This window comes from Mandrillus leucophaeus, unplaced genomic scaffold (assembly GCF_000951045.1).
Source record: "Mandrillus leucophaeus isolate KB7577 unplaced genomic scaffold, Mleu.le_1.0 Scaffold531, whole genome shotgun sequence".
NCBI classification, from domain to species: Eukaryota; Metazoa; Chordata; class Mammalia; order Primates; family Cercopithecidae; genus Mandrillus; species Mandrillus leucophaeus.
Window position 1 is genome coordinate 202,482 of NW_012105709.1, and position 27,914 is coordinate 230,395.

At 35.7% G+C, this 27,914-nt stretch overlaps 1 protein-coding gene across 1 annotated transcript in view; it reads right to left on the reverse strand.

The window, feature by feature from the left end:
- Positions 1-27,914, reverse strand: part of UTRN (utrophin) — a 512,939-nt gene that overhangs the window by 192,896 nt on the left and 292,129 nt on the right. Inside the window, exon 51 of the mRNA XM_011997130.1 lies at positions 26,160-26,349. Coding sequence (XP_011852520.1) covers positions 26,160-26,349 — 190 coding nt within the window. The remainder of the gene's footprint in view (positions 1-26,159; positions 26,350-27,914) is intronic.

Consider the following 27,914-nt stretch of genomic DNA (forward strand, 5'->3'; position numbering starts at 1 on the left):
AAAAAAAAAAAAAAAAAAAAAAAAAAAAAAAAAAAAAAAAAAAATTTATGCATAAAGAATTCATTGCAACCTTATAAAAATCAGAAAGTTATTTGTCTGGAACACAAAATGCAACAGAATGTTTATCAGTGCACTAAAAACATGACATAAAATAGTTAAAGAAACACAAATATGCTTATAAAGTACTAATAGGGAGAAACAAACAAACAAACAAAAATATCCATAAAAACAAAAGGAATTCTATAAAAGACAATTCTAGATTTGTACAAAGATGCTTTACATGCATGCAAGCATACCTTGAAGACATTGCAGGTTTGGTTCCAGATAACCACAACAAAGCAAATGAGTCACACAAATTTTTTGGTTTCCCAGTGCATAAAAAAGCTGTTTTACACTAAACTAATGTATTAAGTGTGCAATAGCATTACGTCTAAGAAAAATAATACACAGCAGGTCCTAGAATAATGTTGTTTCATTCAGGGTCATTTAATTTAACATTGTTTCATTGTAATATTGATGAGAAAAAACAATGCTTCCAGTCAGGGCCCCTGTCTGTATGGAATCTGCATGTTCTACCCTTGTCTACACGGGTTTCTCTGTCTACTCTAGTTTCCTCTCACGTCCCAGAGTTGTGCATGTTAGGTTTACTATTGTGTCTACATGGTTCCAGTGTGAGTCAGTATGACCGTGAGTGTGAGTGAGCTCTGTGATGGGAGAGCATGCAGGCCATGACTGGTTTCCTCCTGGCAACCCGAGCTGCTGGGACAGGCTCCGGCCACCCACAACTCTGAACCAGAATATGCAAGTTGGAAAATTAAGGAATGAATCAACACAAATTATTGCCAAATAAAATTCATCAGATCTACGACTGTCATACAAAACATATACCCTAAACCATGTAGTCTGAAAGTGTTCAGTGAGTAGTGCTTGTTTGTGAATGTTTTGGAATTGCATGATGGGAGGAGGTGATATTGAGAATTTTCACTTTGCAAACATTTGCCCCTTTATTAATCTACTCCCACCATGACAGACATCACTCAATTGGGTATTGATTCACCTAAAACTGGGTAAATAATTATCTCACTTTTATTCACTAATCTTTCTTAAATGTAGGTATACCTTAACTTCAATGTTTTAGAAGTATTTTGGTCTTTATTGAGAAGTTTGGTGATCTTTTGTGATGAGAAATGTGCTGTAGGAGGCTAGGTGCGATGGCTCATGCCTGTAATTCCAGCACTTTGGTTGGCCAAGGCGGGCAGATCACATGAGGTCAGGAGTTTAAGACCAGCCTAGCCAACATGGTGAAACCCCATCTCTACTAAAAATACAAAAAAATCAGCCGGGCCTGGTGGTGCACGCCTGCAGTCCCAGCTACTCAGCTGGCTGAGGCAGGAGAATTGCTTGAACCTGGGAAGTGGAGGTTGTAGTAAGCCAAGATCGTACCCCTGCACTCTAGCCTGGATGACAACAGAGTGAAACTCAGTCTCAAAATAAAGAAAAAAAATATATGCTGTAGGAATTTAACTCTTCTTTATATCAACTGACTTATGATAAAACTGGTTTTGTTATATGACATTCTGTGTAAAGTCATAGTTTCCAAGAACCTATCGACAGTGTTAAGGAAGAACTTACTGTACATACCTTAATTTTAAAATACTTTATTGCAAAAAAGATGCTAACGATCATCCATCAGGGCCTTCAGCAAATCATAATCTTTTTGCTGGTAGAGGGTCTTGCCCTGATTTGATGGCTGCTCAGTTAAGGGTTGACTGACATTTTCTTAAAATAAGACAGCAATGATGTCTGCTTCATTCATTGATTCTTCCTGTCTGCCCCATTTATTGATTCTTCTTTTCATGAAAGATTTCTCGGTAGCATTTTATCCACATTAGAATTTGTTTCACAGCTGGATTTGTTACTCTCAAGCCTCTCAAAGCCACTACTTTATCTACTAAATTTGTGTAGTATTCTAAATCTGTCATTATCATTTCCATAATAATCATAGCATCTTTACCAGGAGTAGATTCCATCTCAAGAAACCACTTTTTTTGCTCATCCATTAAAGGCAACTTCCCAATGATTCAAGTTTTATCACGAGATTGCAGCAATTCATTCCCATCTTCAGACGCCACTTCTAATTCTACTTCTCTTGCCATTTCCATCACAGCTGTAGTTATTTCCTCCACTGAACTCTTGACCCCCTCAAAATGATCCACGAGGGTAGGAATCAACTTCTTTCAAACTCCTGTAAATGTCACTACTTTGACCTCCTCCCATTAATCAAGAATGCTCTTAATAGCATCTAGAGCAGTGAACCATTTCCAGAAGTTTTTCAACTTACTTTGCCCAAATCCATCAAAGGTATTACTATCTATAGCAGCTATAGCTTTATGAAACATATTTCTTAAATAATGAGACTTGAAAATCAAAATATCATCTCAATCCATGGGCTGAAGAATGGATACTGAGTTAGTAGCATGAAAACAGCATTAATCTCCATCAGAGCTTTTGGTTGACCAGTACCTTGTCAATAGCAGTAATATTTTGAAAAGAATCTTTTTTTCTGAGCAGTAGGTCTCAACATTGAGCTTAAAATGTTCACTAAATCATGCACAAACAGATGTGCTGTTATCCAGGCTTTGTTGTTCCATTTATTGAGTATAGACAGAATAGATTTCACATAATTCTTAAGGGCCCTAGGATTTTCGGAATGGTAGTTGAGCAATGGTTTCAATTTAAAGTCACCAGGTGCATTAACCCCTAACAACAAAGTCTGTCATTTGAAGCTTCGAAGTCAAGCACTGACTTCTCTGCTCTAGCTATGAAAGTGCTAGATGAGTCTTCTAATAGGAAGCTGCTGTTTCATCTACATTGAAAATCTGTTGTTTAGTGTAGCCACTTTCATCAATTATCTTAGCTCCATCTTCTGGATAACTTGCTGCAGCTTCAGCATCAGCATTTGCTGCTTATTATTTCTACTTTCATGTTAAGAAGATGGTTTCCGTTCTTCAACTTCATGAACCTCTTCTAGGTTCAAACTTTTCTTCTGCAGCTTCCTTACTTCTCTCAGCCTTCATAGAATTGAAGACAGTCAGGGCATTGCTCTGGATTAGGCTTTGGCTTAAGGAAATGTTGTGACTGGTTTGATCTTCTATCCAGACCACTAAAACATTCTATCAGCAATAAGACTATTTTGCTTTCTTATTATTTGTGTTTTCACTGGAGTAGCACTTTAAATATCCTTCAAGAACTTTTCCTTTGCATTCACAACTTGGCCAACTGTTTAATGCAAGAGGCCTGGCTTTTGACCTATCCTGGCTTTGGACAGTCCTTCCTTGCTAAGCTTAATCATTTCCAGCTTTTTATTTAAAGTGAGCATTGTGCAATTCTTCTTTTCACTTAAACACTTGGAAGCCAATGTAAGGATATCAACTGGTCTAATTTCAATATTGTTATGTCTTAGTGAATAGGGAGGCCCAAGGAAAGTGTGAGGCATGAATGGCGTGTTGATGGAGCAGTCGGACCACACACAACGTTCATCGATTAAGTTCAGCATCTTATATGGGTGTGGTTTGTGGTGCCCAAAACAATTACAATAGTAACATCACAGGTCACTGATCACTAGGTAAAATAACATATAATAATAATGAAAAAGTTTGAAATATTGCAAGAATTACCAAACTGTGACACAGAGACACAAAGTATATGCTGTTGGAAAAACAACACTGATCCACTTGTTTCACAAAGGGTTGCCACAAACTTTCAATTTCTGAAAATGCTACAGCTGGAAAGCTCAGTAAAGCATGTGCCATAAGATGAGGGTATGACTGTGTACACACAGAAAAGAAGAGTGAAATGAAATTAAGACATTAATAATATTCCCTTATGAGTAGTATGGTTAACTGGTAAGTTTTATTTTCTTCTTCCTTTCTTTCTACTACATTTTATAAAATGTGCACTTTCTTTTTAATATATACAAGAGTAAAAACGTAAATGCTATCTTAAAGCTAATAAAATCTATTTTCATTTGCCAAACAAAATTATAAGTGATTTGCTGTACATGTATATTCAAGCTGTCATTATACTTCTTTGACATTCAGAGGCTTTTCTAAAAAACATTTTTTATACCTTATAAAACCAACCTAGAGAGTTAAAAAAAAAGAAGTTTCACCACAATTAGTTGACATATCCATTTCACTCCACACAGTTAAAGCTATGTCCAGAATGATAATCTCCCGCCTCCAACCCAGTGTGCCCCTCACTGCTTCGTTAAGTACCTTAATTATTTGTTTAACTTCTCAAAGATTTTTTTCAATACAAAATAATATCATGAGAACTATTTAATTGAATACTCTTTCTCACTTTCTTCCAGCCCTAACCAACCACCCCATTTCCCCAAATACACCTGTATTAAATCACGTATGTATCAGGAAATATATGGGATGCTTAATTCCTCATCTTCAATTGCTGTCCTTTATTAGTAAAGAAAATATTCTACTGCTTTACACAGTGCTTTGTGCCTTAAATGAGATTTCTCCTAAACTGCAATAAATATTTGCTAATTTTGATTTAATTTAAAGACCAAGGAGGTTAACCAAGAGCAATTAATCAAGAGCACAAATTAGATGTTATAAATAAATAAATACATTTTAAAATTCTCCAACAACCTTTGAGTTATTTCTAGTCTAGCAATATTCATTCTAATTTGGAAACCAAAAATAAAATTCTATGGCCCCCAACCAACTGAATGGATCCCTCCTCTGGATTGAGGGCATTCTAAAGTAAACTTGAAACTCTAGTTCAGGCCATGATGGGAATGGGTGGTTGGACATGCCTCATTATAACTTCCTCTCTTTGGAATTCAGGCACAGCTGACTAGCATTAACATTAATACTAGCATTAACATTAATACAGTGACCTTATGATTGACAAAACAGACTCTCTGTAGTAACAAGATATCAACATGACAGATAGCAGGTCCTGTAAGAAACGTTAAGTATTTTACCCTAAAATATATTTCTTAGACATAGTTTGAAATGCCCCTGCAAAGCTGTCTCTTATGGGGAAAATCTACATTCCATAGAGAATCTCCTTCCCTTTCCAGGTCTTTTTCCCTATCCAGGAGAGAATTCATTAAGAGTCTGGTACATTTTTATGTCTGATAAGAAACATTTACAATCTATTCTCTCTGAAGCCTGCTACCTAGAGGTTTCATCTGCAATAAGAAGAACCTTGTTCTCCACAACCCCTTACCTTAACCCAGCCACTCCTTTATATTGATTCCAGGTCTTTAGAAGAACTCTTTCAACCAACTGCCAACCAGAAAATCTTTGAATCCTCCTAAGATATGGAAGCCACTTGAAGTTGTCCCGCCTTTTTGGACCAAACCAATGTACATCTTACATGTATTGATGGATGTCTATTTTCTTCCTAAAATGTATAAAACCATGCTATAGCCTGAACACCTTGGGCACACGTTATCAGGATCTCCTGAGGCTGTGTCATGGGCCATGGTCACTCATATTTGGCTTGGAATAAATCTCTTCAAATATTACAGAGTTTGACTCTTCGTTGACAGATTCATCCTTGGAAACCAGAATGATACATGTTGTCCCATACAATTTTCAGTAAATAAGGAACAATGGTATGTTTTGAACACAGTAATTCCTATCATTCTTTCTCAGATAAGCAGGGGAAAATTCAGGTTATCTGGCAATGTAAAAATTCTAGATATAAAGAGGTTTAAAATGTAATGATTTAAAAACAACAGTATGTGTACTAAAAGAATCACACCATACGTGATTAACTCAAATTATAAAGCACTAGCTTTAAGTAACGACTCAGAGAAATGAGAAAAGCAAAACAAAAAGGTATAGTTATGAATGGGCTTTACAATAACTTATGATGAGTAAATCATTCATTTGACAAAGTTTATGCTTCTTTCATAAAGACAAGGATAGTTCTAGAGCTTAAGAATACAAACTTGATAACTTTCTACTAACCTTGATGAATATGAAAGACAAAAAGATACTACGTTAACACCAAAAGAAGGGCCCCCATGCCTATCTCAACAAAAGTTATCAGTTTCAAGCCTTGTTAAATAAGGTTACACACCAACTTTCCTATTACACTGAATTTTAGAGAATGACAGCTTTCATAAAGGACAATTTTGTTGCTCATTTCTACAGGAATTAGTAAAATATAATAAATGAGGGTATCAATCCTACATATTTCATGCTTTGAAAAGTTGCAAACTTTTATAGTAGGCATGCCCAGCTTTTGCAAAATGAAAAATGAATTTTTAAATGTGTTTCACTTAAATGTAAATGAGCAAAATGAATGAAAGCTGCAGACTCGTAAATGTTTATTGCCAGGTAACTTAAGGCATATATATATATATATTTTTTTTTATGAGACAGAGTCTCGCTCTGTGGTCCATACTGTGTGCAGTGGTGCAATCTCGGCTCACTGCAACCTCTGCCTCCCAGGTTCAAGCTATTCTCCTGCCTCAGCCTCCCCAGTAGCTGGGACTACAGGCGCGGGTCATCACACCTGGCTAATTTTTTGTATTTTTAGTAGAGACAAGGTTTCACTATGTTAGCCAGGATAGTCTCAATCTCCTGACCTCATGATCCGCCCGCCTTGACCTCCTAAAGTACTGGAATTACAGACGTGAGCCACTGCACCTGGCCAAGGCACTTTTAAGCCATTTTGCACTTGTCACCATCTGAAGTTGAAACATGAAGAATACAAAAAAAAAAAAAAGCATTTTAAATTCTTTTATGATGCTCAACAGTAAAGTATGCAAGGGTTCAAGTAATCTGACCAGGTTTTATTAGAAGAGGGTTATTGTTACCTATAAGACATTTTATCATAAAAATATTCAAGCATATAGAATAATTTAAAAAAAGTAAAATAAATACCCATATGCTGACAACCAGACTCAACAACTGTTAAGATGTTACCATATGTGTTTTATCTAAAGTGATATATTTCATTAATTAATTTTTGGAACCACCTTCAAATAAATCATTTACTCCAATTATTTGATCATTTGGTATCAATAGTCCAAATTAGAAACATATAAAATACACTTTGGTAGTACAGTCCCATGAAACCCAAAAATGGAATATATCCATATCATCGCAGTTTGGTCACTGCCACTATTAATTAATCCTATAGGACAAATCACTTAACTCCTTTAAGCTTCTGTCTCCTGATCTTGAAAAAATTAGGAAGCTAAACTTGAAAATATCCAAAGTCACCATAAGTTATTAAACGTTATCATTTCAATACCCACAGGAAAACTCTACTCTCACTGCCCTGTTTGATCTGCATATGAAACTTGGAAAAAACGTAAGACACCTGAACGACAGCTGGCCAGAAGCTGCCCCGTACCCTAACCCACAAGGATGTGGACACATTTCTAGAAATCACTCCAGCTTTTAAAGTAAGGATGACATTTGGCATAAATAAACTATTGAATTATTAAGTTGTCTAATGAGGTATTGATTCTCAACCACATGCAACTTCCTGAAATTTTGGTTTACATGATATAATTTCTCCAATCTTTCACTAGCTTCCTATCAAGCTTACTGCTCAGCTTTTAGAAAAAAGCATAATAGGTCATTAGGCTTCCATTAGAAGCAATTACTTCAAAACAGAGCAAATGTTCCCCTTTCTTTACCACCACACCATATAAGGATCTTCCACAAAGGCAGGCTGTGTAATGAAGCAATTTAGGTTTTGTTTCAAGAATTAATGCAAAACAGCACTCGGTCATTATGGTCATTAATTCAGGTTATTCATTACCTATCAAAATCACACTTTAAAAACACATATTATGCAAAAACCATTTGAGATTTATCAGAATGTTTAATTATTATTGAAATTCAAGAAAGATCTTCCTTCCTCAAGCCTTCCCAGCATCTAAGATTACTAACATATAGATTTTTAATATTATGGCTACCCTAATTTTGGATGGAATAAAGACTTCAAAATACTTCGTTTGTCTAGATGCTGCAGACTCAGGGGCTATTAGTCCCACTCTGAAGACATGGACCCTTTTATGTAGCCCCAGTTTGAATCTAAGTTGTTTGGAAATAGTATGATTTTACTGGCAGAGAATGTACCTTAATATGGAAGCTGGCTGTGTGCCCTAGGAAAGAAGAAAAATGAACTGACCTTGCATTGCAGAAAGACCTCAGGTGGTTAGTATTCAACATTCTTCCACCTCAGTTGAGACACACAGAAGTTTGAGTCTGTCACTGTTTTCAAAAAGTATTTCAGCAGTGAATGGTGAGAAAATCAAATGTAGGTAAATATTGTCATTGATTGTTATTTGTTGTTTTTATTTATAGGAAATTTAATATTTCGATTTCCATAATACTCTAGCTCTGCATAGCAAATTCATAAACATTAATACACTGGTCCTATAACAGCTTTCTAAAATATCTGGGATGTAAATTATTCCCACTGTCTAGAAGACAAAACTGAGGACTGTTTGTCACTTGTGCATTACATAAGATCAAACAAGTAAGGAATCAAATCTAGATATTGTGATTCCAAATTCAGCATTTTTCCCATTATACTTTACTTGTATTGTATTCTAAATAATTACTATTAAAAGTACATCACTGTGCATATTTTATAGATATGATTTGCATATCACTTAACATAAGCTACCCTAGATAGTACTAAGAATTAAAACTCAAAACTATCAAATTCTCCAAGATAAAGTAGTAAATTTATCACAATAAATTAGAATTATATTTCCATGACTTTTACCTAATCCCATGGTTTCAAAATCTACTGCCAATCTAATATTAAAAAGAAAAAGTGTTCAGGGTTGCCTAGGCCTGGGGCAGTGAGGTGGGAAGAAATAGGGAATGACTGCTCATGAGTATGAGGGATTTCTTTTTGCTAAGAGACAAAAATGTTCTAAAATTAGATTATAGTGATGGTTGCACAACCCTGTGAACATGCCAAAAACACTGAACTGTACATTTTAAAAGTGGATTTTACTGAATTATATAACAATAAAACTATTTTAAAAAGAAAAAAACTAGAGTCAAAGCATATAGAACTTCTGCTTTACTGTATTAATTTTTAAATCTAAGAAAACATTGAAATTTGGTCTATTTATTCAATATTTACAAATACTGTTTTGTTCACAGAACTCGAAAACAAGGGATAGCCCCAAATTCAAGAGTTTACAATTCAGAAGTTCAAATAGAAATAAAATAGCTAATTATAGTACCAGGCAAACTTAAAGACAAATTCTACAAAAATAAATGCATGTAAGATATAGTGAAACATACTAGAGAAATCTCCTGGGAGCTTAAATATGGACTACCAGTGGGCTGTATGACCTCGGGCAGCACAAAAAAATATATTAAAGCACTTTAAGAGTGCTTTATGTAAAGCTCTACATAGATGTTAAGGCACTGCTTCCCTATTTATAAAATAAGGAAACCGGTCAAATCATTTCTACAATTTCCATAAACTCTAATGTTCTGCAAATCTATAATTTAATTCTAGACAGACCGACTTTTACTGTGAATTATTTTTCATTTTTACGTGAAATACTGTGTAATTCCCTCATCAACTAAGTCATAACATAAAAGTATAACATTTTTGTCACTCCCATACCAAACTGACTTACATCCAAAAGAAGGCTGTTTCCTTTAAAAGAGGCATTCTGAAGAAGTATTCCTTATTTTAAAGATATAAATATTACGCAATTTCTTTTTTAGAATTCCTTTTCGGAAATGCTGTCTGTGTTTGAGTATCTCCAATATTCACAAATATTTTTCCTTTGAAAATGAACTAAATTTTGGAAACAGAAAGATCTGGCATACATAGCTGGCAATCAAAAGGGCAACTTTTTTTTATTAATATAAAAATGCAAATGAATGCACTTTGCAGACATGTATGATGGACAAGAATCAACATACTTTTGTGCTCCATGTCTGAGGCAGGAGAAGAGGGCCTGGAGACAGGGAGCCTAAGGCCAAGCCATGGCTGAGTTCTTGGAACTAGACCAAAAGGAAAACCCCATCTCTCCATTCCCAAGTGACAAGGGGCCAGAGACTCTTCTCTTTACAAAACCCCTCTACCCTACCCCACAAATGGGAAATGCCTCTGACTGGTCGCAAGCAAAGCTTCACTTCAGCCTCTGATTGGTCACAAGCCAAGGCTTCACTTCAGCCTCTGATTGGTCACAAGCCAAGGCTTCACTTCAGCCTCTGATTGGTCGCAGGCCAATCCTTCTTTCACACAGGGTATTGTAACCAATTGGAGGCTTCTAAGGGTACCTAGGGGTGTCACCAAATTTTTTTAGTTTAATAAAATCCCTAAAGAAAATTGCAATCAGGTCTTTTGGGTCACCTGTTCAAGCCCATTCCCACTCTGTGGAGGGTACTTTTCTTTCAAAAAATCTGTGCTTTCATTGCTTCATTCTTTTGTTGCTTTGTTTAGGTGTTTTGTTCAATTCTTTGTTCATTGCACCACGAACGTGGACAGCTTGCAGTCAAGACTTTGCATCTGGTAACATGTTTACTCATTCAGTCTATTCCCAGAGTTTTCTACTCTACTAAAATTCTGTCTACTCCTCAAGATCCATATTAGTACTACATTTTCTCCAAATACTTCTCTGACATTTTAAATTCAGATTTTACTGCCCCTTCTTCTATGTTCAAACAACTTCTAGTTTTATTATACTGTATTTGTTACATCCCATTGTAGAAACTATAGTGATTGGGTTCTCAGTATCTGAAATTCAGACAGTTCTGGGATAGAATATTTGATCCCACACAGGTGAATAATTCAACTTGACTAGGTTTTCAGTTTATATTCTATAACAAGGTTATGATTTTCATCTAACAACTTCATAAAATATTTTTAATTGGTATTGCCTATTGTCTGTGAGGGTACAAGAAATTAGGCATTCAAGCAGGTAGTGGTTATGTAAACAGGTGCTACCTTGCAAGATGGAAATCTGGCAATATATATCAAAAGCTTTCCATTGGCTGGGTGGTTTATGCCTGTAATCCCAGCACTTTAGGAAACTGAGGTGGGGGGATCACGAGGTCAAGAGATCAAGACCATCATGGCCAACATGGTGAAACCCCATCTCTACTATAAATACACAAATTAGCTGGGTGTGGTGGTGCACGCCTGTAGTCCCAGTTATTCGAGAGGCTGAGGCAGGAGAATCGCTCGAACCTGGGAGGCAGAAGTTGCAGTGAGCTGAGATTACTCCACTGCACTCCAGCCTGGCAACAGCAAGACTCTGTCTAAAAAAATAAAAAATAAAAATTTAAAAATTTAAAAAGCTTTTCATTGTTCTGATTCTTTTGGTCCAGTTATGCCATTCTAATAACACACCCTGGACATAATCAGGATGCACTTAATGATGTATAAGGATGTTCATCATGGAATTATTTATCATGAGAACATTGGTAACAACCTAGTTACCTAACCATAGTGGGTTCCCTGAATAAATTACGGTGCAGCCACTCAACAGAATTTTATTTACATTGTTTTTAAAAAATCACAATATAAGACATAAAAAGCATTCATGATATACAAAGCATTCATGATGTGTTAAGTGTAAAAGGAAGGTTATAAAATGCCAGAGTAAAGCTACAGAGCAAATAGCATCTCCCATACTTCTATATCACAACCACCCTGGCCTGCAGGATGCCAGGGGAGGTGCAGCTACACTGTAGTCTTGTAAAATTCTGAAGCCAGAGTAAATACATGATCAGATAATGTTTTCAACTAAAGAAGTTCCCCTTTTTCTCTAACTCTTTAACTCTTGCAACATTTACCCTGAAAAAAAGGAAAACTCATTTTATAAAATTTTTGAGCCAAGAATCAAGAGCTTTTTTTTTAAGGCTCCTGTATCACTCCTCCTGTATCACTCACAGTAAAGACGACTTCTTTCCTTTGCTTTGTTTAGTTTCTGGCAATGGAATAGGACTTCTTTTTAATATGAAGTTTTATGTCCATCAGCATTATATCAGTTTCTGTGTGGGTTAACTGGATTTTTAGGGGCCATCTCAGAGCCTAATCTGTAATCCAGAAGAGGCTTCATAAATTGAGGAGCATCCTACAGGAGTTTCTATCACAAGCCCCACTGGTCAAGGGAAGTTTTTTCTTGCATTTCCTCAAGCTGAGACTCAGAAAATAACAACCCCAGGGGAAATTACAAAGAATTATTTTCTCCTTCCCTGATGAAAGCAGGAGTTTATGGCACCTTTGCAGGTGACCAGGGTGCATCTGAACTCCAGTGAGTCAAAGTCTGCAGGGGCATGAATCTTTTGGAAAAATTCTCTGGCTGACTGTAATGTGAACATCCTTGTTAAGATTTAAGGGTTACTCCAGAGATAAAGATAATGAAGATGATGATACCATCACCACACCCAAGAGACATGAGACTGTGCTGGGCATGTCAGGTGGATCATCTCATTTGATCCACACTCAATCGAGGTGGGAGAATAACTCTACCAATAGTGGTAACTGTAACAACAGTAGCCAACCCACACAGCAGTTATGTGCCAGCATTTGTTTTTACCATTTTATCAATATTAACTTATTTAACTCCTACAACAACCGTGTGTGTGTGTGTGTGTGTGTGTGTGTGCGCGTGTGTGTGTGGAGAGAGAGAGACAGACTAGTTCCAATCCTATCTTCTGAAAAGGGAACTGAAACACAGAGATGTGGAAGGATTTGCCAAGGTTATATAACTGGTAAGTGGCAAAGCCAGAATTGTTTGAATCTAGTCTCACACTAGACTCGTATGAACGACTAAAATTCCTCAGAACAACTTATTTGTACTTCCTTGTTCCCCATGGAAAATGCAACACTGCATTTTACATTTATGCTGCTTAGCACATATCTTTGGTGCATGACAGCCATTCAATACATGTTTTTTGAATTAAATTTTTAAATATATATATATATTTCTTATTTTAAACAGCTCAGTCTGTTAAGTTACTTGACTCCTTTCAGTTTCTTTCTTAGGGAGCTATTATATCCTTTTAAATATAATGCTAAAAAACTACATTTGGGTATGGAGAACTGGGTTCAATGAACACATAATTTAATGTTTGTATTATTAAGAATCAAACCAAATTAAGTTATAAATCAAAAACCAGAAACAACTATATTAATATGGATGGAAATGACACAATCCATCTTTCTTACCAAAGTGTAAAATGAACTCATTTTTAAAAATCTTTATTTCCTTAAAATTATATAGCCAATACTTGAACATCGAACATCAAAATAGTTTTGAAAATAATATATTTCCTTACTTTTAAACTTCTAGGAAAACAAGTACATAGCCACCCGCTCAAAACTGTCAGCAACTTTGGAAAGCCGAGGCATGCAGATTGCTTGAGCTCCAGAGGTCAAGACCTGCCTGAGCAACATAGTGAGACCCTGCCTCCACAAAAAATACAAAAAAGTTAGCTGGGTATGGTGGCATGTACAGTAGCTGTGATCCCAGCTACTCGAGAGGCTGAGGCGGGAGGATAGCTTGAGCCCAGGAGGTCAAGGCTGCAGTGAGCCATGATGGTACCACTGCACTCTAGCCTATGCAACAGAGACCCTGTCTCAAAAAAAAAAAAAAGCTGTCAGCAATAAAACATCCATTATAGACTATCTCTGTTTCCTTATGTCCAAAATGAAATGGTTGAATCAGATGATTTCCAACATCTCCTCATTCTCCAGAATTCCACGTTTTAAAGGAACATGCAATGTTCTCCTCATGCTCCAGCTCATGTTTTAAAGGAGAGTGTAGAGGCTAAATTTCTTTAGACAAGGAAATGCATACGGAGATAATTCAGAACAAAACAATATCTATTTTCTAGTTAATGTAATCTCTCTTTCTATATCTTCTATACTGAATGACCCATTTTATCCCAACATAATTCCTAAAATGATCTATCTAAAATTACATGTAGAGAGACACTGGCTAGTGAAGCAGAAAACCTATGTTGAACACAATTTGCACCACATACTAGCTGAGCAACTACTGGCATGTTCCTTCACCTGCTGATTTGCAAAACAAATTTCTTTTCTACCTATCTCTTAGGACACACAATAACGTAATATTGTTAATATTATATTTATTAATGATGTAATATATGAGAAAACACATTGTAAACTCTAAAATACTAAAAATGTAAGGAAACTGTACTAGCAGTATCAAGGTATTTTCCCATCATGACAGCTAACAGTTATTCTATTGCTGTAGTCAATCATTTTTTCTCTTAATTCTGTTTAAATAAAAACAAAATAGTTGTCTATTGTGAAGACAGTTCAACATCTTCTTCCATTTGATGTTTTTCCAAAATTCTTGCTTAACTTTATGAAGCCACAGTTTCACATAAGCCTATTATTTATTAAGCATTAAAAGGCACTGTCTGCTTTTATAAGCGAGCTTTGTTATAAATTAATCTTTTAGAGTTCCGTAGAACTGAACAAACTAGATGATGAAAAATGAAAAGCGACCCTCTGATGCACTTCACATCCTTTCCAATTTCAATTATTTGGACTCATTTACCTCGCCCAGAAATGAAAAAGCTTTGTGAAACTAAGAAAGCTACCATGGCACAACATTTTCTACATTCTTTTATCTCTATGGTAGGAACTCTCCTAATTACTTATTTTGGAGAACTAAAAATGAACTACCAAATATACTAAGAGAAGTTGGTAGTGATCACAGTTAAGAGTAAGAGGAAGGAGCGATGTCTGCACATTTAAAATCTAGCAGTACCTACAGCTAGGAAATTTCCACTTGAAATTTAATAAACCTTGCCTCTAGGAAAACACAAATCATCAGCCCTTTAAGTTACAATTATCACATAATACTCTACAAATAAAAGAAGACCTTTTATCTGTATTATTAATACTACTTCAATTCCCTCTCAGAAGCACTTTCTATTTGTTCTGGATTTGTACTAGTATTACACTTCTAGACATACACCAATGACAATGATATTTTGGCCATAAAAGAATTTTAAAATGGTATATTGTAGAAAGTATTAGTTATTTTTAATTGAGTGACAAAGCATTGCATCAGATCTAATTATACTGCTTTCAGTTAATTATATTGACTTTATCCAAGTCATTGATGGCATGACTTTTCTGATTAACAAAATGTTAGTTAATTGGATAACTTTTTAAAAACATAATTTTGACAACACACATCAACTTGGGGAACTACAGCAAAACAGAGGTCCAAGAGCCTTCTAAAATGGCACTTGTGTTCTTGGAAGCCACAGGAATCATATCTGATAGTGGCAGGCAGGGGTGCGGGTGTTTTCTCCTTGATCACATCTCACTTTTGTCTGTAATCTTGACCTGACTAGGAACTGCAGAAACAGAGGCAGAGTAGAGAAAGTAGTCTGTGTGGGCATCCCTACAGTTCCCAGAAAGCACTTACGACATCCATGGAGAGGGTTAGATGGAGGCAAACCCATCTACATATGCCATTTTTCTCCATTAAACCTCAAACTTCACACACTTTCTGAACTAATCCAACCAAGACTTTCTCATGAAACCAAGAAGAGACAACTCCTCATATGGTCAAGTGGGAATTCTAACTTCTAGACTAGAGGGTTATGACTCTGAGCTCCGTGGTTCAAACAATCTATGTCTGAGTTGATTATTGAGAGAAACTGAGGGAATCCAAGAGTTGACCTTAAAATACATACATCTCAACAATCAGATCATGGTAAAGTAAATCTCCATCGCCCTGGATCACTTCAGGATTTAATTGTTCAAGGAGAGCAGGGTTCTCCATGTGAAAAAAAGGTAGGGAAATGTTTGAGAGTAAAAAATACAAAATTCAACCTGTCGAAAATACACCATTCCATTCAGTGTCTTCTAAAAAAACCACATACTCAACCTTAACTACCTCTAAATACAGGGAGCTATACATGTAGATGAAAAATAATGTGTGACCTTACTTCATCAGTGAATCTGAAAACCTGCTGAGAGATTAATGTGCCTTCGTGTTCACTATCTATTACTCATTAGCACTACAAGCAACTACATAGTTCTGTGTTGTCCACACATGAAAACACACATACACACACACAGCCACAAAGCAAGCCTTTTGTAGACATCACTGGTCAATCGTGACCTGTTAGGTAGAATCTTCTGGTCTCTTTCTATTTTCACAGAATATTCAGAAGTAGCTGCTTTAATATCACAGAAGACACAGTTTTCCGGGGAAGACTTTGAGATCAGCACCACACTGAAAGCTCAAGCCCCCCAGAAGGCCAGGCTAAGAATAGCCATAGTTTCACTCTGTATGTAAATGACTAGTTACTGAAATCGCGTGTGTATACCACATAGAGAAAAAGAATCAACTGGGGTACAAAAAGGCAACAGTAGAAAGTAAGAACAGAATTATACACTACTAATATTTAATATAAGATTTCACCATGGCATATGTGTATAACTTTTAAATGAATACACATCTATGTACAACTAGATGTTTAAAATATTTTTGCTGAAGAAACATGATCAGAATAGTTTGGGGGTGACTAAAACCACTTAAGCTAAAATGATTTACACACACATTCAAGCAAATAGAAGTTACATCATTTAAATCAACATTTTCTAAAATGCCTGAGTCATGAAGAACTCAATTTACAGAACTAAATATTTTTAAATTTTTCTTATTATTCCTATAATATTCATATTCCAATCTACTTTATAGGAAACTGCTTTTTACCATGCCCTCAATTGTTAAATATTTTACAGAAATTGGCACTAAGAAAAAAATAAAGAGGACTTATAAAAATCTCTACCGATTTAACACTAACACAAACAACCCATTTCTAATCTAAAGACTTAATGATATAAAACACCCCAAAGTAATCACATAATAAAAATAAATTAAATTCAATATTATTTTTCAAACCATTTACATCAGCTTTGTTTCTACTGTGCTCTATTAAAAGAAAAATTATAGGCATGAAAATTTTAAAGAAACTAAGTAAACAAAACCATATCTGAGAAAATTAGCATCCAGTGTAGGGTGACTTTAGGTCATCAGGGCAATTTCAATGCTGCTAATTATATGTCCAAGTAAGCAGCACTTACGTTTTTGCTTCCTGCTCAAATTTTATTGGATGTATAACCGAGAAGAAATATTTTTAAAGGCAAAAAATACACGTGAATGTGTAAATAGATTGTGGGAAGGGAGTATATTTTAACTCTGAGAGCTGTGACATGCCTTTTTTCATTCCTCCCTTCTCTTTGAAACACATAAGAAAACCCACAAAATGAGAATATTCTACACAAATATCTACTCGTGTAACGCACACGCTATCTTCTGACAAACAAGAGATGTATGAAAATAAACAGAAAAGACAAGCTGCCACAGAGGGAAAAGTCTAATAAAAGACTAAACAAATAATACCTAAAAAGAATGATCCTAAAGAGGAATTTAAAAGGGGATAAAAATATTCAGACACTGAATTTCAAAATGCCAATATGAATTTTAAATAGTCAAGTTTCCCTCAGATTATGCCACATTTTATTCTCATTCATTTTGGTCTCTAAATGTATTTACAATAGACTGTTTCTATATTTTTATGGAGAAACACAAACTTAAAGCATTTCTTTTCTAAGAAACTAAATTTAGAGAATGTGGGAGGAATAAGGAGAGAGAAAGTCAAGACAGCATTTACAATTTAATGGGAAGAGAACTTACAGTGTTTTAAAGCAAATAAATGTCAAACCTATTTAAACTTTTAGATATGACACATAGACTATTGATAATTAAAATATAATTAAGTATTTTTGCTTGGTATAGCTACCTCTATCAATATCAGAGATGGCAACTGTTAATATTTAAATCTACAACTAAATTTTTATTTATTTCATTAAATTAATATAGCCCAAAAACTTAGATCAGTTTTCAAAATATAACCACACAAATAAAATTTATCTGTTACTAGTTTATTTATTTCATAGTAATTGTGCCGCTTCCTAATCTGGATTGCCAGTTCTTTAGGCAAAAATCTCATATTATACTGACACCTGCTGGAAGGTACTGGAATTGTACATTTCTCATTGCGTTATCCAGGCAGTTGTTAATTTTGCATATGTGAAAGACTACGTGGAATATAGTATTTCAACAGCAAATAATGTAAATTTTAATTTTCTAAATGAAATAAGTAACATTTATTCTAAACATTTAAATTTTTGTGATATCTTTAGGAAATTATAAATCAAGAAGTCTTCCCAAAAAGCACTTCTGATGGTAATTTATCCAATGACTTCAGTGATTTAACTTGTGCCTATTTGAGGTAGAATTAGGAAACTAATTAGCAACTTTCTCCAGTACTTGACTTCTGCTGTTTCATACTTTGCACTAACTTAATACCTTGGACTTTAGAAAAATATTTGGTTTTGTGAAAGTGCACACAGAAATGGATCAGGAAAATGACCCTGCTCTTTTAAAAAAAGAATGCTTTATATATTCATATTGGTGGTTAAAAAAAATAAATAACATGAATTAGTGAATGAGCTTTTCTCATCTATTATCAAAATTGCCTTTTCATGAGAAACATAAATGTTTTACCAGAATAAACTTATCCTTTGAAGTGGAGCAAAACACAACACATTGAAATATTTAGGTTTACAAATCTTTGTAACTGAATTAATTAAGTTCCGTTAAGTTTTAATTAACTTCTTATGCAAAGAAAACTCTTCTAAGTATTTCTGAAAAGAATACCCCACTACCTGAACCTGTCTCCCAAAACGTCCGGAAAAAAAAAAAAAAAAAGTATCCAGACAGCAATACATCTAATTGGCCAAATTGTAAAAAAATTACAGTGTGATATAATAAAGTTAATGGAATACTGCTTCCCACCTCAATCTGCTGCCACATAAGCATCATCTAGATGCCTGGACATGCCATATTGTATATCATCAGAAAAATAATATTTTCTTTGAGGCAGTTGTTTTGATCACAAATGAGTTTGGGCAGCTAACAGAGCAACAAGATACATTCTTGAGAACGGTACTAAAAATATGATAGGAAGGATGAATATAGTACTGTGGTAGTATAAAAATTGCTATTATAATTCTCTCCTTTTATATCAAAACACTCTAATTTTGACACAAGTAATGACATAGTATCACCATAGTTTGAATAAAACTATGATCAAACATATAACAGCTGACTTAAAAAAAATACAGCAGCTGATTGAATGGTTTATGTTCAGGATGATGTAGTATTAGAAATTTGCAGCTGTCAAACAAGTTGCCTCCTGTAAGTCTACTTAATTCACCTATCGAAATGAAATTAAATTCTTCCAGTGTAACTATAGTATATGGAGATTCAAGAATATGGGGAAGTTTTATGATGAAATTAAGTCTGATCATTTTTTTAAAATGTGTTTTAATTTTTTTAATTGAAAAAGCAATTAGCTATAAGAAGATGGAACATTTTTAAAAAATCGAAAGATTATTTGGCACTCTTCTTTTAATTTTACTAAAATATACATAAGATTAATTAAGATACTGCAAAGTACCACAGAGGTAACAGGTCTTAATGAATGTAGTAGTTTTGCTATCATATTTTCTCCAAACAGTTCACTAGCCCATCTCGGAAGACAAGATTATGTCAATTGCAAAATAAACTATGTACTAAACAAAATGTAATTATGCAATTCACTTTAACAGATTTCACAATCAGTTACTAAGAAAGGGAATCTTCCTTGATAAGAACCTGAAAGATTAGTTTTTAGAGCCTGAGAAACAGTACAACTGTCAGACACCCGGCATCCTTATTTTCAATCACTCAGTTACCTTACAGAGCTTCTGATACCGAGGAGAAGAAACTGCCATCCTTTGTAAACGATGCAACAAAACCACAACTTTCTGCAGAGACGTTCTCACCACAGCCATCATTTTAAGTTTACCACACTTCTGGAGACACCTCAGAATTTGCATTATAAATGAAGAGCAACGATCATTTCCTCCCGGTCACTGGACAATGATTTGTCAGTTCTCTGAGCATGCTCGTTTCCAGAAAGCATTTGAAAGATACAGGGGGTTAGGTTCTAGGAAAAAGGAGGCTGGTATTCCTTCAACTTCTCAATTTAAAAAACACAGACAAACGCCACAGAGAAAGCCCCCCAGCAGATGCTCACAGCCAGCACTTGCTCAGCCCGGCATGGCCAGAAATGAAGGAAACTGTCGAGCAGCCAAGCGCTGCCGGCTGCGGGAGAGGAGTGCGCTCAGTAGCCAAAGAGGATATTAAGTGAAACATTAAAGCTGCAGATAGAAAGCAGACATCCCCTGGGAAAAGGGATTCAACATATCACCGCCACCACCATGGTGCATGCCTTGCAGCTGGTTTCTATTAAGAGAGTGAAGCATTCACCCTCTCTAAAGAGGGATACATTCACTATGGAAGAAATGCAGCTCTAGCTGTGCTCTGTGAATTAGTGAACAGGAGACCCTGTTATAAATCTTGAGAAGAGCAGAAGGGTACACCTGACTCTAATAACAACAGCCCATATATTAAGTGCTAAAAAATCACCTGGCAGACAGGTCTCAGCCCAAGATCACCTAAAACAAAACAACAACAACAATAAAGCAAAACAAAAAATACTTGTAGGGGTTATGTGACTAAGATACCCTAAAAGCAGAGGGATCCAGTGGATTCGCATCTGCCTGCCTAGAAGGAAAGCCATTAAAAATGGAATAGGTTAGGATTTATCTAATTAAACAGCTAAGTTAATAAAAAATTAAAAGTCTGTAATTGACTACTGAACATTCCAAATTGCCACATTTCCCCTTAGACAGCATCTTCATGATCTCATTTTATTTGCCATAAAGCTGTTTTAATTTTATGAATAGGAAATATGAGGCCATAATTATATCATATAAAAACCCGGTACAGAATTTTGTGGTTTTATGTGTATATATACACACTTGAGACATATTCTCTACTGCAGCCTGAATATCATTACAAACATCAACTGGGGTAAAGTACTATCAGGAGATGCGCAAAATAACCCTGGATGATTAAATGACTGGGTCAAAGAGCACAGCCAGATATAGAACCCAGATGTTGCTCATTATCAGTGTCCTGCTCAAACTGGTAACTGGGCTAATGCTGCAATTTCACCTCTGTCTAATGTTGTCATGATTCTTTAAAAGAAATGCAGTATTTTCAAGTATTTGTTTTTCCTCCTTTACTTCATTTGTCTTTCTTAGTCCTTCATGTTAGAATGATTTAAAGTCCTATATTGTGTCTTACAGAATGGTGTTTATCAAGCAGCGTTTTGCCGACTTTATTGGGTCTTATAGAACTGTGTTTATCATGCAGCGTTCTGTGGACGTCTGCCTGTATCTTTTTTCCCTGTAGGTCCATACTGAGAATCTACACTGCCTCCCTCTGGTGAGGCTAACAATGTCACCATATCTGTGTAAAGCCAAAAGTGGAGAACATAGTCGAAGGATAGAATACAAAATGTTAAGGTATTTGGCAAATAGATAGAAATAGATTAGTGATTGTTCAGGGGAGAGGGAATTGGCCGGGAGGAATGGGAAATTGATAGTAAAGGGAAGGGGTTTCTTTTTGAGGAAATGAAAATGTTCTAACTTGATTGTGGTGATGATTGTACAACCGTGAACAGACTAGCAACAAATGAATTGTAAAATTTAAATGAATGAACCATATAGTATGTGAATTATATGCCAAGAAAGTTGTTATTAAATAAGTATGAAGCTATAATTCTTGTCCTAGAACTAGCAGATGAAGTCCCCATGAGATAGGCATTCACCCCTCAAACACAGGGCTAAGCATGGAGCCGGGCACAGGAGAAAATCTAAAAAAATCTATAATCAAAGTCTGCACATATGAAACAAGAGGATGAAAATGAAGCTAAAAGCAAACATAGGAGATAAAAGTGTAATAATCATAAAATATAAATTGTTAGAGAGCAAAACCAGCCACCCACGACAACACCACTCCAGAAAGCAGGAACTCAGGATTTTACCCAGGAAAGAATCAGAGCATCTCAGTTAATTGGTAATGCCAAACGTAAAGCTAAAATTTTTAAATATAATTAAAAGAATAACAATCTTTTAGAATATGAACATGCACATTAAGAATAAATGCATTTGAACTAATAAACTAGTTGGAAGTCAATAATGGGCTTTCACACAGAAGCAAAAAATAAAGTTTCTGCATCTTTGGCCAAATACTCTTATCTGAATACAGATTCACAGTGACAACTGCATATTAGGCATCTCCTCCTGGATGTTACTCCAATGCTTCATTTCAACAAAGTCAAAATGGATGAAATTTGCCATCCCCACACATTTCCCACTAACTTGCAACTCTGCCCTGACATTTTCTTCTATGTTCCCAGTCTTAGGCTCTAACACCACTTGGCAATCTGCCTTTCCCCTTCCTCAGTCTAGGTATACTATTGAGTCATTAGATCTACCACCTCTGCCATTGTCTCCTTTCTGGTCATTAACACCTGTAGCCTGGAGGACTACATGAGTATCCTAACAGGCCTCTCTTCTGTCACTCTTGTCTAGTTCAAATCCATTCCTCATACCATCAGCCAAATTCCTATAAAGCAAAAATCCTATTGCATCACTCTTGTTACTATCCTTTATGACTTCTCTTCATTGCCACTGGGTTAAAATATAAATACTTGCATGGCATTTAAGACCCTCTATGAGCTGGACTGCTCAGTTCTCAAGGAGCTTGTCTCTCCTGCAGGTCTCCAAAGAATCGGCTTTTCTCTTGCCAAAAGGCCTCTGCTGGGGAATAAAACCTAACAGCCTTGCAGCAGGGCGATGAAACGTAGATACATAAATACAAATCATCATCCATCCTTAACAGAATGGCATGTATCATAGCATACTCCCAAAAGTTAATCATCTTCCATGTGCTTTAGAACTGTCCTTATCAAAATTCACCCAAGATTCACCTTAAACCGAACATAGAATAAACTGCTTTATCTTCATGAAATATTCCGAAGGCCTTGGATCTGGTTGTCACAAGACATGAAGCAAGTATAAACAGTGAATGTGTCAGCTAAGCAGTTCTACATACACATCCTGTGCATGCAGCACAGATACACAGAGCTCCTTATTCCATCTTCCTTAGTGCACAGAGACTGTGCACCACCACGGCCACCACCACCACTGCCGCCACCATGCCACCAGAATTTCTCTGCTATGATTGGCCATGCTTTTTACAGCCATTTTCTCAAACAAACATCTCTCCATTTCCAAACAAGTTTCTATTTTAAATGTCTGTTCACTCATACAAAAGGAGAATCATTAATATACAACACCATAAAAAATTAAAATTATACTGCCTCAGAAAAACTCAGTAAAAGGTAATGAATCTCTAACAATCATCTATCTATACGGTGCTGAAAATAAAACCATAGAATATTTTTTAAACAGAATGGAAAGAACACCTTAAGAGCATTTAATAATGAAGCAAGGGAGGAAAAAATCATGCAAATTACTGTAATGTGAAACATTTTAAACATAAATGTACATATTTATCTTTAAACAAAGGAATTTTAGTAGACTCTTAGTAAAGTCCTCTTTATTACTTTCTACCAGCCAAAAGAGACTATTTTTAGCAACACTAAAGTAATAACATATTATAATATATTTTATAAAGCATTATAATGTATTTTAATATTTTTATCAGCAACCTTTCTTTCTTGATGCTGTTTGCCATAAGTAATCCTGTGCTTAGTTATTTTTATTTTGAAAGATTTTAAACATTTCTATTTACATTTGTCTTCCACTGTTTGAATATTCATTAACTATTGAGAAGAGTCTTAGCCATGGTAAGAATATATCCTAAGACAAAACATGTCAGAAGACATTAAACTCTAGAATAGGCCTGTGTTTTGCTGATGGTCATTACCAGGGTTCATTTAAAGCCTCCTTTACTCATTGTGTATAAACTGTTACCTACTCAAGCCTAGATAGCTATTGAAATTAAAACCATTGCATCAATTAACTGTGAACATTTATAGGTCAGGCTTTTTCTTGTTTAAATCATAAAAAAAAAAAAAAAATCTAGCATCTACCCACACTTAGAGTCCTCTATGACCTCCTAAAATACAGATGATGACTGAATATTTTATCAATTAACATTTATAGTGACCTCATGAGGCTCGAAAGAGTGAGACAAAGGAACAGATTTAATTTTGATATTTGCCTGGTCACACTCATTACCAAGTCACAAACGTATTGTGCAAGGCATAAGAAACAAGCAGCAATGCATTTAAACAGAAATTTTCATCAAATGAATCTTAAGAACTCAATAGCAAAACATCATGAGTTTTCATGCACAGGGACAATTTATAAATAAGCTCATTCCAAAAAGATCTGCTTTTCAAATTGTGTAACTTTTCAGTGAAAATAATTTCAAACTTAAAGAAAAATTGTAAGAATCAGAGTAGTTCAAAGAAAGACTCTGTATCCTTCATCCAGATCCACACATTTGTTGACATTCTACAAAACAGTCTTTTTGATGTTTTAAGAGAAAAGAGTTCCTAAGAACGGATTTCAAAAAGGTATCAATGCTGAGTTTCATAACGGTGAGTCAAGGTACAAAGACAGCAGTCAATATTTACTTAGGATTTGCACACAGGGCACTGCGTAGGCAACAATATGGATAATATAATCTCTGCCCTTGAAGAACCATGTGATCAACTGGGATAGGAGGAGACATGCATCAAAAGACAATAGAGGTCGCGCGCGGTAGCTCAGGCCTGTAATCCCAGCACTTTGGGAGACCAAGGCAGGTGGATCACTTAAAGTCAGGAGTTTGAGACCAGCGTGGCCAATGTGGTGAAACTCCATCTCTACTAAAAATACAAAACCTAGCCGGGCATGGTGGAGCACACCTGTAATCCCAGCTACTCAGGTGGCTGAGGGATGAGAATCGCTTGAGCCCAGGAGGCAGAGGTAGTAGCAAGCTAAGATCGCACCACTACACTCCAGCCTGGGCGAAACAAGAACAACAACAAAAGACAAAAGACAATGGAACACGCGTTCACAAGTATGTCAGAAATAATCACTGTCAAACTGATGTGAGAATGGCATGGTATAAAGTAATTAGATGTAATACTATGGTTGACAAGGAGACTTCCCCATTGAAACAGGTTTTTGTTTTGTTTTTTTGAGGAGTGGACAGAGTCTCGTTCTGCCACCCAGGTTGAAGTGCAGTGGCGCAATCTTGGCTCACTGCAACCTCCACCTCCTCAAGTATTCGCCTCAAGTATTACCTCAAGTAATTCGCATGCCTCAGCCTCCCAAGTAGCTGGGACTACAGGTGCAAGCCACCACACTTAGCTAATTTTTGTATTTTTAGTAGAGACGGGGTTTCGCCACGTTGGCCAGGCTGGTCTCGAACTCCTGACCTCAGGTGACCTATCCACCTTGGCCTCCCAAAGTGCTGGGATTACAGGAGTGAGGCACCGCACTCTGCCTATATCAGATTTTGAACTGGAAGTTCAAGAGCACTGAAGCAGAACTACTTGAGGGCAGAAAAAGATTCAGACATATTTCATAAGATTCCTTATAATGTTAGTAAATGAAAAGTTTTATATTAGCACATTTTGTGTAGAAGAAATATTTGAACGTCAGACTACATATACAATCACAGTTATCAAGCTAATGACATAAAAGTAATACCATCAAGCCTAATATTCTTAGTTATAAACTAAGCCATAGAGCTTTTGCAGCTTTTATATTAAGTATGTACAATAAATGGAGAAAGAAACAACTTCACATTAAGGGAAAATGCCCTTATAATTTAGGATTCAATAAAGCTAACTGTAATAGGGCTTAAAATGACAAAAAGCAGAATAGCTGTGAGCCTCTAACTCTAAATAAACACTTATTACTTCCATAAAACAAGGTGGGTTTTTTCCCTCTAATATTAAGTAAAAAGATCTGATAGAGCTTATTTCCAGAAACCAATTATTCACAGGAGAGCACAGATTTCGTCAGAGAATAAAGTGACAACCTCACCTTTTCAGGGTAATACTTTTGCATGCAGAGGGATCAAAAGTGCACAGGACAGACACAAGTACTGGTGTGGTTTCCCATGCACTTACCTGCATCTGCTGTTTGAGTTCCCTGGCCAAGATACTATCCTGAAGAGCATTCTCCCGATGAGAGGCATCTGCAAGCACATTCACTGTGGTCTCTGCTTCTTGGATCCACTTTAGGAAGTTTTCCAGATCTCCGCGAGAGGCCTGCACCGTCCTCCACTCAGCCTCCAAGGCATTCTGTCTGTCAGCAATACTGAAAGTAACGATATGACAGCACGGCTCCATTACTTACAGTAGTGACATCCCATATCACACATCCCTAAATAAAAAACTAACAGGCAGCCCCCAAAGGACCTTTTATTCAAGTCACCATAGGTATTTGGGAGATTTATTTGTATGTGTGTCTTGAATAATCCTTAGTGGAGGGGTCATGTGAATTCTGAGAAGAGTGAAAGGGGGAGAGCCATAAATATATTAAAATCACATCCATATCATAAAATAATTATAACTACATTTTACAGCTCATAATTTTAAGTTAAATTATTCCCCCATATGTTGTAGGTCAATACAAAAGGCAACTGTATTCATCCAGTCACTGAATCCTACCACTCCTTTAAGTATTAAATATTCATACAGTCAGTGACTGTCAATGCAATTGCCTTTTGTGTTGACTTACATAAAGACAATATCAACAAATATTCATACAGTCAGTGGCTAAATGAATTCTAGGAAGAAATGAAATCTGAAGAAATATTTAAGACAAAATAAAAATAATTGAAACAGCTGACTTTATATATTTTAAACAATTCATATCAATACAAGTTGGTTTCTTATTTAGTAATATTTAGAATGCATTGGACAAATGAGCTTCTATAAACCCTTCATTAAATCTACCTCAAAATTAGAACACAGAGCTATCTTGGAGTTATATGAGCTAAGAGATACACACACCTGTAAATTCAACATTTAAAACTTTATATTCTTCAGAGCTCTATAATAAGAAAATAACTCAATTTTTAAAATTAGTATTAATCATTTCACTCCTAGGTATTTAATTCCAAGAGAACTGGAACATATTTCCACAGAAAAACTTGTACATAAATGTTTTGCAGCATTATCTATAATGGCCAACTAGTAGAATTAACCTAAATTCAGAGAGAAATTAATAAACAAAATACACTATATCTATACATAGAATATTATTCACCCATAAAAAGGAATGAAGTACTGACACATGCTACCATATGGATGAACCTTCAAAACGCTATGTTAAGTGAAAGAAGCCAGACGCAAAGGGCCACATATGGTGAAATTCCATTTACATAAAATTTCCAAAATGGGTAAATTCATAGAGAGAAAGTAAATTAGGTGTTGCCTAGGATGGCACAGTGGAGGACAATGGAGGCTGACTACTAATGGTATGGAGTTTCTTTGGAGGACGATAAATTTTCTGAAATTAAGAGTAGTGGTTGTTGCCCAACATGGTGAATACACTAAAAATCACTGATGAAGTATGTGATACAGCAGTGCCCCCTTATCTGTAGGGGATACATTTCAAGATCCCCAGTGAACATCTGAAATCACACAGAGTACCAAACCTTATATAGACCATGTTTTTTCCCATACATCATACCTATTATTGCATTATAAATTAGGCACAGTAAGACACTGATGATAATAACTAATAATAAAATAGAACAATCATAACAATACACTGTGTAAAACTTCTGTCAATGTGATCTCCCTCTTTCTCAAGATTTGTTTTTGTATACACCACAGGTAACTGAAATCACAGGAAGCAAAACCACAGATAAGAGG